General features: G+C 41.0%; 1 protein-coding gene across 1 annotated transcript in view; it reads left to right on the forward strand.

Annotated features, from left to right (window-relative positions):
* Window positions 1-15,085, forward strand: part of CAP2 (CAP, adenylate cyclase-associated protein, 2 (yeast)) — a 141,352-nt gene that overhangs the window by 50,576 nt on the left and 75,691 nt on the right. The window contains exon 4 of the mRNA XM_004693286.2: window positions 1,291-1,368. Coding sequence (XP_004693343.1) covers window positions 1,291-1,368 — 78 coding nt within the window. The remainder of the gene's footprint in view (window positions 1-1,290; window positions 1,369-15,085) is intronic.

The raw sequence follows: 15,085 nt of genomic DNA on the forward strand, positions 1-15,085 counted from the left end.
GTACAGGTATCTTTTTCAATCAGTGTTTTTGTGTCTTTTGGGTAGATACCTAGGAGTGGGATTGCTGGGTCGTAGGGAAGCTCCATGTTTAGCAAACTGCTATATTATTTTAAAAATGAAAAAAAAAATGTTCTACATCATTAAGCTTTGAATTTTCTTAAAAACTGGAAAAATTAACTGCTATTTGGAATGATTTTCTTCTTGGTACTCTTCTGTAACTTTTTAAGTTTAGAAAATTAGAGAACTAGTTACTTAGTAGTGAGTAAGAGGTAATGATAAAAGGGCACTTTGTATCTGGAGACAGTCCTACTTGTACTGCATTAGAGGTGAGAGGTGTTAAGCCCAAGTAGCACTGAGATCTTTTCCAGAATTACTTTGTTGATCAATTGCAGAAGCTAATTACTCTCTTCATGGCAATGTCTTAAAGCACAATTTTCTTTCCACTGGAGATATTCGGGCACAGACTTGGATATCCTGAAATCAGATCAGAGGGACACCCTTTGAAAGGCATAACAGTTTGGAGCTCAGACATTTTTTGAGTGCTTTAAGGAAGATATAATTCCTATATTATAATATTCACTTTTTATTCTTTTTGGACTGAAGTAGCACTGCATGACAACATCACATTTCAGGTGTGCATTATTAAATATCAACTTATTTGTCAACTACACCAAGTTCACTTCTTGAAGTCCAAATCTATCTTTCCAATATTTACTCTTTTGAAGTATACAATTCGGAGGTTTTCAGTCTATTCACCAAGTTGTAAAACCATCACCACAGTCTAATTCCAGAACATTCATCCCCCACAGTGGACTCATCCCAATTGCAGACACTCCCCATTCTCCTTCCCACCAGCCCATGACAACCATTAATCTACTTCCTGTCACTGTCAATTTGCCTATTCTGGACATTTCATACAAACAGAATTGTTCGAATGTAGTCTTTTGTGACTGGTTTCGTTCACTCAGCATAATGTTTTAAGTTTTGCCCATGTTGTTGCACACATCAGCACTTCTTTTCAAGGCCAAATAATATTCCATTGTATGACTGTGTCACATTGTGTTAGCCATTCGTCGGTTGATGGGCACAGCCATTCATAGGCATCAGCTGATATTCCACTTAAGGGCTGTTACAAATGATGTTGCTGTGAACATTCATTTACAAGTATTTGTGTGGATATTTGTTTCCTTGGGTAGATATGTAGGGGGAGGGGAGAGAGGGCTGGAGCATATGAGGACTTCTGTTTTGGAGCTCAAGCATTTAAACACCCATCTTCTTTCTGGTTTCCAGGCAGAAATGGTGCAGAGCGCATTCCAGGCCCAGCGGGCTTTCCTTCTAATGGCCTCTCAGTATCAACAGCCCCAAGAGGTAAGGATGTATCCTGAGAGGCATGGCTGCCTGTGGTGGGCAGGGTGTAAGACATCAAACACAGAAGGCACAGAACCATTTACAGAGAGAGAGAACCAAAAATGAGATTCACCTCAAGATCACGGTAGGATACATTTCGCCTGTCCTTCTATGATTGTTCAATTCATTCTATAGCAATTGACACCCTGCCTTAATAGGTCAATGTACGCATGTCATCTGTACCCTATTCTTATGAGTCTCACAAATTGTTTTATACTTTCTTAAGTAGTACCAACATTTTGTTCCTATTTTGTGCTTTTGGTACCAAAACCTTTCGTGTTTATTGTCATCTGTAAATGCAGTGTATGGATTTAATTAGCTGCTCTTCTCGAAGTAGCACAGAGAGGATGAATCACTGCTTCTTGAAGATGTTGTGCACATGGTGCCCTTTGGGAGCGGTTTCTGACCCAGTGGGCTGGACTATCACCTGGGAGCCTGCTGGTTTAACAAGCTCCTAAGCAAAGTCCTGGTTGCTGATTCCAACCCTCAAAACACCAAAATTGGAAGAGAATCTTCATGAATCTTATGTATAATCCACTTCTCTTTTTTCACTACCATGAATATGGATGAATCTTTCTTAGGTTTAAGTTATTTAGAGACTTTTTAAAAAATTGAGGCAATGTGCAGCAATATTGCCATTATGATGATCTTAACAATTTTTTAAAAAAGATTTATTTATGCATACAGAACTGGGGTACAGGCCAGAGGTGCCGGGGGTGAGAGGATTCACCAGAGACAGAGTGGGGAACAGAACAGGCAGATTGACTGGAATACACTGCTGAGGGGAGCAGTAGGCAGGACAGGAGAGGTCCACCACACCATGTGGATCAGCTCTGGGGCTGCGAATCGAACTCACACTTGAAGCGAGCACAGTGGCTCGCTTACAGTACTGTGTCCTAACCCGCTGCACCCACCACCAGGGAGGGCCATTGGCTGGCACTTTTGCAGGAGTGGAAATACTCTGTGTTCCACTGTGGCTGCGCTCTCCTCCTTGGCCTTCTCAGTTCCTATTTTTCTGAGAACAGTGGAACTAGCCACTGAAGTGACACATTCCAGCTACAGCCAAAGGCTGCCTTTTCTGTCACAGACACAGGAAGAGAGATGGCCTCAGTGCACCATGAGAGTCTCAGATCAAGGGCAGAGCCACAACTCTCCTGGCTGGCGTCTGCCTCGGTCCTTTCTTTTTTTTTTCAGATTTATTTATTTGTGCATACAGAACTGGGGTACAGGCCAGAGGCTTAGGGGCGGCAAAAGGATTCACCAGAGACAGAGTGGGGAGCAGAACAGGCAGATCGATGAAGCACATTGTTGAGGGGAGCAGCGGGCGGGTCAGGAGAGGTCTGCCACGCCATGTGGTCACCTCCGGGGCAGGCAGGAATCGAACTCATGCAGAAGTGGCTTTAGCTTCTTAGTGCTGTGCTTTAACCCGCTGTGCCACCAGGGAGGGTCCCTCGGTCCTTTCTTTATGCTCAGAACAAGAGGGCTCTGCATTAGCCTTGCACTCACTAAATACTGGGTGAAAAAGTGAATGAATGAAGAAATGAATGGACACACTGGGACCGTGGCATCCCCAGGTGAGCCACGGTCCACGCCGTAGCATGTACTTATGCAGATACTTGACAGTAATATCTAGATTTGTGCCTTTTTAAGGGAAGAAGGCTTGATCGATTCCAACGGACTCAAACCTGGGAAGGGTCTGGGCTGGGATGTTCCCTACAGTAATCACAGACCTGTGAGAGTAATAAGCCCCACCAGTATTTGATGGCAAAATGCAGGGCTGTTTCTTGAGATTCACCTCTCTATCTGCCCCTCCATCTTTTCCCAGAGCACTGGCCTTGGACTCCATAGAAAAGCAACTTTTAAGAGGTCACCCTCACAGTGGTGAAAAGAGCCCAGGGTCAGGCCTTGATTTTCTCAGTGTACATTCTAGAAGATGCAAGTTTTAGTGTGATTGAAAATCACCTGTGAGGTTGTTGAGATACAAATTTATGAACTGAGCCCTGGTTGAAGAGTTTTAGATTTAATAGGTTGTTGTGAGACCCAAAATCTGTATTTCTAGAACATTCCATATGGTGGTTGCTACCACACTGAGACTGACCCTAGGAGCTGTGAAGGGGCCCCCTTCTGACACCAGCAAAGAAACAGGGTAAGAGACCATCTCTGTCCCTGAGTGACAAACATGACATCCAGTTTTAAATTGCCTTGCTCACTTTGGACTAAAAAACATGTTCTTTATATTCTAATCTGAGGGCAGTCACATTTTTTGACCATGACCTGCTGGGGAAACCATATTTTATCAACCAATTTCACAAAACAAGTTATCTTGCCATACACCCTGCTTTCTGATATTTTTCTTCGAGTCCATGCTGTTGCATGGGATATTTTCTTAAGACTCTTCATCAATGTATATATACATAGTGGAATACTACTTGGCAATCAAAAAGATAAACTCATGCCATTTGCAGCAATATGGATGGTGCTGGAGGGGATTAAGTTCAGTGAATTATGCTAGAAAGAAAAAGAAAAATATTGAATGATTTCCTATATAGGTATGTAGGGAAACCTACAATTAGGTAGAGAAAGGGAAAAAGAGAGAGTCAAAACTAGCAGAAAAGCTATAAATCAGAGGCATACAGCAAGGGAGGAGGAGGGAGAGTCAAAATGGGTGGAAAGAACACAAGAGACTATGGTGATGGTGCACAGGTGAAATTCTATAGGGACCATACCTGAAAGGAAAAATAATACATTATAGAAAAATGAACAGTGATGTAAAATATATATTTAAATAAATATATTTAATAAAAATTAAAAAGACTCTTCATGATCTACTGAATTGACTGACATAGTGATGACTAATGGGCCATCGCACGTCATGTACTATAAGGTTCTCAATGTACTATATGGTTCATGACATAGAATAAGCTATAAAACACATTCTCTTTATTGTAGTATATAAAAATATTCTGTGCAGAAAAGGTACCTAGCCTTTCTGTACTGTTGTCTAGGAATATTAGTGACAATTAATCAAACCTGGCTTTTCCCACCGATGGGAGGATTGTCACATGGAAAATAGACAAGGCCTCATGCTGTGTGCACAGAATGTGTCAGGGCCCCTGAGCATCCAGCTATTCCTTTACTTCCAAAACAGGTGGGTTTGGGGAAAAGAAGTCTTTCTAATTGACAAGCATGACAAAAAGAAATTGCTTGACAAGTTAATGACCCGGTCACAGGATCCAGACCTGGACTTGACTCATCAGCCTAAGTCCTCTTAAAGATAGTACACATTGTGGCCCTCCCTGGTGGCTCAGCGGGTTAAGGCACAGCACTGAGAGGCTTAAGCCACTTCCGCATGAGTTCGATCCCCGCCTGCCCTGGAGGTGACCACATGGCTTGGCAGACCTCTCTGTGTACTTCGTCGATCTGCCTGTTCTGCTCCCCACTCTGCCTCTGGTGAATCCTCTCACCCTCTGCATCTCTGGCCTGTACCCCATTTCTGTATGGATAAATAAATAAATCTTTTAAAAAAATTTAAAAGTAAAAAATAAATAAAAATAATTTTTAAAAAAAGATAGTACACATTGTGAGAGCCCCACTCACAACGATCTACAGGGGTTTTTTGTCAAAATAAAAATGTAGAAATTGTTGGGTTGATAGATAGGGGTGAGACAAACAAGTAGTTCTGGGTATTTTCACATCTCCTGGGGAAAATGTAAATCATGACCTTTAACCATCTCCCTTGACTTGCCCAAAGCTCTGAGCTGAACTAAAAATGTAATATCCAATAGACCAGTGCCTCTGAAGACCCAAATGGTCACCAGTGCCAAGGAAGGTGCCCAGGGCTGTTACCAGGGGTTCCTAGGAAGTCTCCCACCTACCCACCACTTACAGGCCTGATAAATTTCCCAACAGATGCAGCAGTACAATAGAAAATACACATCTATGGTGCCCTAATTCCAACAGGCATTTCTCTTCCCTCCCTTACACACTGCTGTGTTCTCCAGAATCCTTTTAGTGCTAAGTGCTGACAGTGAAATGTGTGTGTGTGATGTGTGCACTGGTACACAGAGAAAAAATTAACCCTACGTTTCCACCTTCAGGGAACTGGATTTATGGACGTTGACTACCCTGTGGATTTTATTATACTGAAAAGATAAGGAAGTCAGTTTTGATCCCTCTACCTGTGTGAGCCTTTCTCCCCTTCTGTCTTTATTTAAACTTGTACTTTTTTTTTTCCACATAGTGCTGTTCTAGTTCCCTTTCTTTAATTAATTTTCTTACATCTTTGTTCACTTTTGAACTTGGGCTTTAAAAGAAAGGAGTGGTTTCTTAGACACAGAGGAGAAATCAAAACTGACTCCTGGTGATTTCACTATTTGTATAGTCTCAAAATTAAGACAGGGAGGCCCTCCCTGGTGGCGCAGTGTGTTAAAGCACAGCACTAAGAAGCTAAAGCCAATTCAGCATGAGTTCAATCCCTGCCCCAGAGATGACCCAAATGGCGCGGCAGATCTCTCCTGACCCGCCCGCTGCTCCCCTCAACAGTGTACTTCGTCGATCTGCCTGTTCTGCTCCCCACTCTGTCTCTGGTGAATCCTCTCTTAACCCCTGCACCTCAACCTGTACCCTACTTCTGTATGCATGAATAAATAAATCTTTAAAAAATAATAAGAAGAATACAGGGAGAGAAGAAAAGAGGGTCCCGGCCTTTCCTGCGCCCATGAGTAAAGAAGCCAATCCCAGCATGGTGTTCAGCTCAACAACACTCCTGTTGCTTGGAGCAGTAATCAGGTTTGTTAATAATTCATTAATCTTGAAGTAGGAAGGTTTAGTGGCAGTTAACTTCAGGACTTCAGCTAATTATTCACAATGAGTGATCCAGATGATGAGTGGCCAAACAATATATTTGAGAGCTTTATGAAACTTTAACTCGTAAGGGCGGTCAAGAGGAGAAGCTTTGGAATTGGCTTTGAATCCCTCATTGCTACTTGTGTGCTCTGCTAATCCAAATGCAAGAAGGAAGGCCACTGTATCCCCCAAATTCGAGAATCTCCCATCTTTTCTGAGTAATTGTTAGCAAACTGATCTGGTGAAGTCCTCACTGTGTTTCCACAGAGCCATTTTTGTCAAACCAACTTGTCAAGTTACCCTCATGAGGGAAGACAGTTAATCTCTAAGCCCGATGCTTCCTTATCTCTAAGATGAAGGTCGTAGTTTGTAATTCATGGTGTCATTATGAAGATGAAATGAGAAAGTATTCCAGTGCCAACTGACCGAGTAGAAAACTTCACAGTAACTCAGTATTAGTTCAGTATTAGCAGGAACCCAACTGCTTCAGGAAAGGAGTCCCTAGCTTTCCATGGCTCCATATGAGGACATTTTTTTCTGGTTCAGCTAACGTCTGCCTTGGTGTTGGGGTCTCCTATGTAGTCTTTCAGGGGCCCAGTATTCTTCTATTTGTAGCCCCCCATTTCCTTGAGTTTTGGCCTGTGAAATAGAGAATATAGGATGAGTACTGGGAAATGACATGTTACCCCCACCTTCATGCAGTATTAGGGCCATTCTTACCTGTAAAGGAGGCTGGGAAATTTAATCAACTGTTGTGCCAGAAGGAAGAATTCATAGATTTGGTGAACATCTGTCAGCATGGATAACTTGGTTTGCCTAAGTGAGGTCTAGCTCGGTGGAAAATACATTCTCTCTCAAAACACTCCTGTGGTTTTTCCTGCTTAATGAAAGACTGATCACTATTTTTCTTTATTTCTTTTTCTTTTTTTCTTTCTTTTTTTTTTGCATTTGGGTATGTACAGAGATATAAATAGAGATACATGTATGCAAATGTGTACAATGTTCTTTTAATTAAAGTGAGCTCATGCTTTGTGTCTCTAAAATGTTTTACCATAACTGTAAGTTGTCCTATCATTTTCTGATGTTTTTAAGTGTCAAACAAAAAAGCCATGTGACTTGGATCTCAGCACATGCTTTTACCTTGGGTAAATTAGGTGGTGTTAATGGCAGTTCTGGAAATTGTAAAGGAAAAGCAACCGAATGACCGAAGCCAAGTGTTCCTTCAGTCCATGCCCAGAAAATGTCACAACATTGCTCAGTCAGGGTTGCTGAAACTTCTTGAAGGATTTGGCCGTGATTTTTGCTGCTGACTTGTTGTTAGGGGCTCAGGACAGATGATAAAATGCACAAAGTAATGCTGGCCCTCATGTAGTAGGATGAAATACATCCTTCAAACTATTGCTCTAAAGCTTTTTTCCCTTTTATACAAAAACATCAAGAAAATATTCTTTGAAGTAAAGGCTGTTAATTATATGTGCCAAGCAAGTCTTTATAATGGATATTTAAATATATCGTTCAACATTCATCTTGAACATGAAAAAAGTAAACCCTCATAGAGAAATAAAAGGTAAAAACATTTCCATCCTTTGTGACATACTCAGTTGTGTTTTCATTTCCTAGCATTTCCCAGTCATCTGGGTTGACAGAGATTCAGGAACAAGCAGTACTTTAGAACCAAACCAGTGATTTGGCCCTCCCTGGTGCTGCATGGGTTAAAGAACAGTGCTATGAAGCTGTTATGCAGTTCAATCCCCAGGCAAGGAGCTGACCCACATGGCGCAGCTGACCTCTCCTGTCTCACCCTCTGCTCCCCTCAGCAGTGTATTTCAGTAGTTCTGCCTGTCCTGTTCCCCACTCTGTCTCTGGTGAATCCTCTCATCCCTGCACCTCTGGCCTTTTTGTATAAATAAATAAATCTTTAAAAAAAAAAAAAAAAAAAGGAACCAAACCAGTGGTTCACTTTATGGCTTTGTCCAAATTAACTCTGTGTTCTCACTTCATGAATATACATAAGCTTTGGCTCTTAGTGATAGTGCCAAATAGTTTGTTCCCTTTTCTCCCAGCTCAAAGCACCTAAAGGCAATCTATGCTTTTTAATTTCTAGAGAAGAGTCTAGGCTGAAGCCCAAGTCAGATACCTGCTGAAAGGTAGACAGAAGAGCAGGTAAAATGGATGTCTGTTTTTTACCCAGCCTCAGAGAAGCAGTTGGTGTTGTAGGTGAAGGGAGACAAAGGAAAACTGTGTCTTTGAATGAGCAAGAAAATTACCTTGGTAATTATACCCTGGTGAACATGTGGAGGCTGGTGGCGATGCTGTTAGTGGGGACGAAAGCATAGGGCGGGGAGGAGAGGAAGCGTGATCCGCAGTGTCTGCTGGAGCTGACAGCCTGAAGGGGCCAGACAGCGCTGACCCAACAGGAAAGCCAATCATTCATTTACCAGGATGCAGAGGGCAGGATAGTCAGAAAGGGGAATAATTCTGTCATTCTTCTGCCCACACTGCTTGCTCTAGTAACATAAGCTGTGAATGAGCCTGGGAGCTGGGACCGTGGTTAGTAGCTTGATGCAGAGGTTTTGCTAAGATCCTATCATGCTGGACCCTGCTGGTAGTGACTTTTTTTATATATAATCTGATAAAGCACGTTAGCTCATTTTTCTTTGTGTAAGACATGAATTGGATAATGAATGAGAGCCGAAAGGAAGTGAGTGGTTATCACACACAGAGGATTAGGGGGATGGTCTGAGGGGTAAAGGTTAATAAAGAAGGATAATACCCTTTGCTTTATCAACCATGTTGTACTGAAGTTTGTTCCAATTCCAGACTGCCTAGATGGCAGATTCTCTACAAAGACCAGGAAAGTTTTCATTCTCTGTTTAGTCAAATGTTGGGCTCACTTTGTGCTTTTATAAAATAATTACTAACTACTTATCATTCTCTACTGTGAAGCTAAATATTTGCTTGCCAGCCATTATAAATCTAATTTTCAAAAAAAAAAAAAAATGGGAAGGATTGCTGTGTTTCTCTTAGGACCTGAATAAAATTAATTTTAAAAGAGGTCATTGAGTCATTCAACAAGTCTTTTTTAAAGCCAAACATATTTTTGGCCTTTGATTTGGATTTGCTACTAGTTTCTCCTTTCTGCAGCTTTAACTTGAGTCCTGTTTGCAGGACTTAGTTTGTGTCATCTGTGCAAAGCTGTATATGCAAAAATAGCAGACAAGGAGAAGGTAATTCCAGCTGGCATTCCAGTCTGGGCCTGTTGTCATAAATTACTTAGCAGAGGGCATGGTCCGTTACTTTTTATGGTCATGTTCTATATTTGTGTGTGCTGGGGGACGGATCACACGACGAAACCATCATTTGATATTAGTGTTTATGTGCACAGACTAGTGAGAGTAAATGTAAGCTTCGCTGTGCACTACTTTTCATTTGTATATTTAGCTCTTAATTGAAAATGCAGACACTTCCCGAAGTACTAAAATCACAAATAACCCAGAATATAGTTTACATAATTGTTAATAAAAGAAGGCAAACTCCTGTATCCCCTCATCAAAATGCTCTTATGCCTTCCAGAGTTTTAAAGCATATATTTTGAACACGAACAAGTCAAAACAATAAAGACCCACCTTCATGATTTTGATGTCCTAGTCTCTTTCTCTTAACATGAGCAAGAGAGCATTTACCAATGGCAGTCTGGTTTAAAGGAGATCGATTTCTCAAACTCACTCAACTCATGCAAGCTTTTCCCTCTATTCCCATCACTCCTGCACACAGCTTAATGTTCTCCCAGGTGTTTCTGGCAGCAAACACATCAAGAATGTACTTTGTTGATGATTCCTTCTTTTCATAAACTAAACAGGAAAAAAACTGTTCTCATCAGGTTTCAATGGATTAGCTGCTGTGAAGATTACCATTTCCATTTCCGTAGCTGGAATTGTGTATTGAATAAACTCGCCTGTGAGTTGTTGCTTCAGATCTTTTTAGGCCTTGCTGACCTGCCATTCCAGCATTCTCTTCCTTCCTCAACTGCACGATTTTATTTCTCAGGCTGTTTAACATCCAGACATTTATTGGGTGCCAACCATATCGTAGCCTTGGGCTCCTCTCTATCTGCCATTAGCTCATTTTAGAAGTGAATAAACGTACTTTGTAAAAAACCAAGCCCTGCTGATATTATCCAAATGATTCCTGTATCCCTGTACTTTGCACTCATCTCCACCTTGGTCTCTTTATTAAGGAAGATGACATGTTTGCCTTCTGTGATCTCTTTGTGGCTTTGAGCTTCTGGAGGACGCCTCTCCAGTAGTGTCTGTCAAAACAAAAGTCACTTGCTTATGTGTTATTTTAGAAACTGTTCCTTTTGACCTATCTTCCATCCCCACCATGACATTCGGAGAGCTTCAGGGATCTTTAGCATCCATGTGTCTCTGCTTTTAGGAGGGATTATGGTTTCCACTAGATGTTAGTCTGATGTCAAGTTTGAAGAGACTTGGGCTGCTGGTTCCTTTTGGTTTGTTGGCGGAATAATACAAGCTGGGTTAATTGATTCCCGGGGCAGAGGAAGGGAACACAGGGAAGTGAGTGGTATTTTTATTCAGTGATACTGTTATCTTTTACCAAAAAAAGAACTCACTCTTTGCAGCTATCTTAGGTATGGCTGAGATATCAATTGAGGGTGTAAGTGGTGAAATGTGAGTCCTGGAGCACGGAGACCCAACCTTGGAAAAGCATTCCTCATGGGGATTTGGAAAAGGGAAGATTAGAGGAAGAACAAATGGCAGGGCGTTTGTAAAGCATTTCATTTCAGAGGCAGCATTTCCCTATGCACCTCCTAAAAAATGAGTGCCTTTGAGGCTATCACAGAATAGTTGATGTCTGGGTGTGTGGCACTAATGACAAGAAATGATCGCAACCAGATTTGGGTGACAGATGTAGCTCAAGCATTGAATGGTTATAGAATATAAGTTCTGGGAGGAGTGTGCTGATTAAATTCACATGGGCTGGGGCGATCCAGCTGGCCTGATATTTAAATGCTGTTGAAAAATGTCCCAATTAGATGGATTCTTCCCTGTGCAGAGTTTTCATGTAAATTGTGGAAAACGGTACTTTCTTGAGGCAGTGAAATTGTCGTGAGTGTCCAATGTCAGCCCTCTGAAGCTGGTAATTATGCATTTAGAGCCACAGAAACAGCCATGCAGGAGAACGGCAGGCTTCCCCCATCTCTGTCCAGATGGAGTCTCTATATAGAATAATGGGCAGCATATCACACAAATTGGATTTAAATGATTCAAACAACAGGAGTCCCATCATTTTCTTTGGCGGAATATCCTATAGTTGAATGTGTACTAGATTCCTCTTGGAAAGTCATAAATTGGATTATCCTCTCCCATGGGAATAGGTGTACAATTTGAAACTCCGTATTTTACCCATTTGAGAGCAAATAAAACACAGACAAGGCAAATCACACATCATAAAAACGAAGATCCAACTCGAACGTCATTATTTCAAGTACCAAAATATGGCTCCTGATCCTTTAAAGCGGTTTTAAATGTACTGTTCACTTTCACTATGACTCCCTAATGCATTCTGACCATCTACGTGCACCCCAAATGTCTGTATCATAGCCTGCCTATCTCAGGCTGATGATTGCTGTAGTAAATCTTCATCAATAGTGATTTTATTTGACTTTTTAGAAATTGAAGTGTCCCTCTGGAGAGATGCATTCGATGAGTCATATCTTTAAATTACCTTTTGTGAGGAAGTGAGAAATCTTGCCTTTTCTTTTCTTCTTTTCACACCACTTCTCCTGGCTGGAGAGAGACAGTTAGCATCGTTCTGTAATTCTCTAACTCTGCTTGAGGTTGGATCGTCCTTTTCAAAAATAGCAACCAAAGAATCACAATAGTCAGAGATCTTCCCAGGGCGTGTGTTTGGCTGGGTCTCTAGGTCCTGGTCTCTCGTTCAAATTTTCTTAGTTCTTCCATTTCCCAGATTTAAAGGGGAGCAAGGAGACTGAGTAAAGCAGCGGAAGGATTGTGAGGAAAAAGGATGATCACATCCTGTGGGTTATCCATAGAAAGGAGGGAAAGAGCTATGCACCTGACTTCTCAAAACCACTGTGCCCTTATTTTCTTCTCTGTGTCTTTATGGATCATTTGTAGCCTCCATGCTAGGGGCAATGAAGGTTATGTGTTAATTATTAAGAAGACAGCAATGACAGATAGGGCTTTAAATTACAGGCCTGCCTGTACGCTGGAACATGCCATCCTTTGGCTTGTTTTTGTATCTATCTTATGAATCAGTTGACCCTAAAATTAGTTAGTTTCCTTCAATAGGCTGTTTATGCTTTCCTGTTCTCCCTGGGACCAAGTGAGTTTGCCTTAGGTAACGCGTAACCAAGTTACTGTTAGTACTTGGAACAGGGGCTACTATAACGGGACATGATTAGTAGCTGCTTCGGAGCAATGAACTCCCAACCCTGTGTCTAGTGCCCATAGTTGATGCCAAGAAAAAGCAGAGTGAATACACCTTAAATGAAGTAGATCCCAGCTATTCAAGATGATTACAATCTTCCCCCAATATCACTCATTTAATGAGTTCTAGGAACCTCTCTTGTCTTTGTGCTTGGAAGGAAATAGCTCATGGAAAATCAAACCCAATCACTTATTTTTCACCAGTAGCTCTAGATTCCCCCCCCATTTGACCCCCCCCTCCCCTTCCCCTGCCATATGCCTGAGATCTATAGTTTGTCCACAAGTTTTGTCTTTTATTTTTTTACCTTCTGTTCAGTTTCCCTGTATTCCTCCTACAAGCTATCCGATATTCTTCTTTTTCCTTCTGACTTATTTCACTGAGCATAATTCCTTCCAGCTCCATCCATGTTGCTGTGAATTCCAATCACTTTTTTTTTTTATTCAGACAGAATTGGGATACAGGCCAGAGGTGCAGGGGCAGTGAGAGGCTTCACCAGAGACAGAGTGGGGAGCAAACAGGCTGATGAGGTACACTGCTGAGGGGAGCAGTAGGCGGGTCAGGAGAGGTCTGCCACGCCATTTGGGTCATCTCTGGGGCGTGGATCAAGCTCATGCTGAAGTGGCTTTAGCTTCTTAGTGCTGTGCTCTAATCCACTGTGCCACCAGAGAGGTCCTCCCAATCACTTTTTATAGTTAGAGAAATTCAGGAAGTCTGGGAAAACTGGTCTTCTCTCCATTATGCATGTTCTCTAGCAAAAGGGAGATTCCCGCTTATTATGGAAGGTCTTAACATAACTCCCTCCTGGGTTATTGATTGGTTATGAAAAATACTATTGTTCCCATGTAGGTAAGAAAGCACAAAAAGATACCTGTCTGGCGTCTCTTAATAAAAGCAAAAACTGAAAATAAAATGGAAAGGCAAGATTTTCTGACCTCAGCCTCTCTGTGATTTGTTTTCTTTTTTGGTATTGTTGCTCTTTATAATTTCTTTAAGTGCTACATTTTCCTACCTGAACGTCACATAACTGGTTTATAAGATATCACAAGTGGATGTCACCACAGATTTCACCAGTGAGCTCTTCCTTGCTCTGAAATGCTTCATTTAGTTTTCATATTATTTGGCTTTGTAGGTGGAATATTTATTTCACTGATAGACAAATAGGTAGATTTGGAGATAGATTTGTCTCATTTAATTTTTTGGCTAAAATTTTTTATGACCTGCCTGTTTTCATGACTCTTCTAAGAGGATTACCACTGTCACATTTTGTCCTCACTTGTTGCTTTGTCAAAAAAGTGAATTTAAGGGTCTTTCCTGGTGGTGCAATGAGTTAAAGCACAGCATTATGATCCCAGTTCTGTATGCAAAAAAAAAAAAAAAAAAAACTCCTTTAAAAGAAGTGAATTTAAGAAATGCTAAGGGAAAGAATGTAATGAACATTGGGCTCTATTAGCTGTGTTATTCCTCATTTTTTCTGGTCCAAGTCCACTTCAGCTCTTTGCAGATTCCATGATTATATATTCATTTTTTCTCAATGTCTTCAAATAACTTCGGGGAAAAGTCCTGAAGAGTTCGGGGTAGAAGGATAGATTCAAAGGATGAGGTTCTATTGTAAAATAAATGAAAGGGCAGAGGGATTGGGCCATGGATTACATCTGTTACTGATATTATTTATTAGAAGAAATTCTAGTTGTATGGTATTACTTAAATAGCAGTTCATTAATATTGTTTCTCTAATGTTTAGTAATATTGCAGGTATATGTTGTGAAATGTGACTTTATCTCCCTAGGTGATAAATTTGGGATCGGGATCTATTTCTTTTTTTTCTTTCTTTCATCATTATTCACTTTTACATAATATTTTATTTCTCCCCTCAGTATAATCCCCATAAATTTCCCACCACCATATGACCATAAAATGTCACCATAGTCCTTTGTGCTCTTCCCTCCCCTGTTTTGACCACCTCCCCATTTCCTTTTTTATGTCTCAGATCAATAATTTGCCTGCTTGTTTTGTCTTTTTTGTTCCCATGTTCAGTTCCCTATATTTTTCCTGTGAGTGAAACCATCCGATGTTTATCTTTTTCATTCTGTTTCACTGAGCATAATCCCTTCCCGCTTCATTCATGTTCTTGCAAATGGCATAAGTTCATCTTTTTGATTGCTGAGTAGTATTCCCTTGCATATACATACCATCTCTTCTGGATCCACTCATCTGTTTTTGGACAATTAGGTTGTTTCCATATCTGGGCTATGATAAATAGTTCTGCAGTAAATATAGGAGTGCAGGTTTCCTTTCAAATTAGTATTTTATGTCCTTTGGGTAGATTCCTAGAAGTGGAATTGCTGGGTCATATGGTAGC

This window comes from Condylura cristata, unplaced genomic scaffold (genome assembly GCF_000260355.1).
Source record: "Condylura cristata isolate star-nosed mole 26May11 unplaced genomic scaffold, ConCri1.0 scaffold00037, whole genome shotgun sequence".
In the NCBI taxonomy this organism is placed as follows: domain Eukaryota; kingdom Metazoa; phylum Chordata; class Mammalia; order Eulipotyphla; family Talpidae; genus Condylura; species Condylura cristata.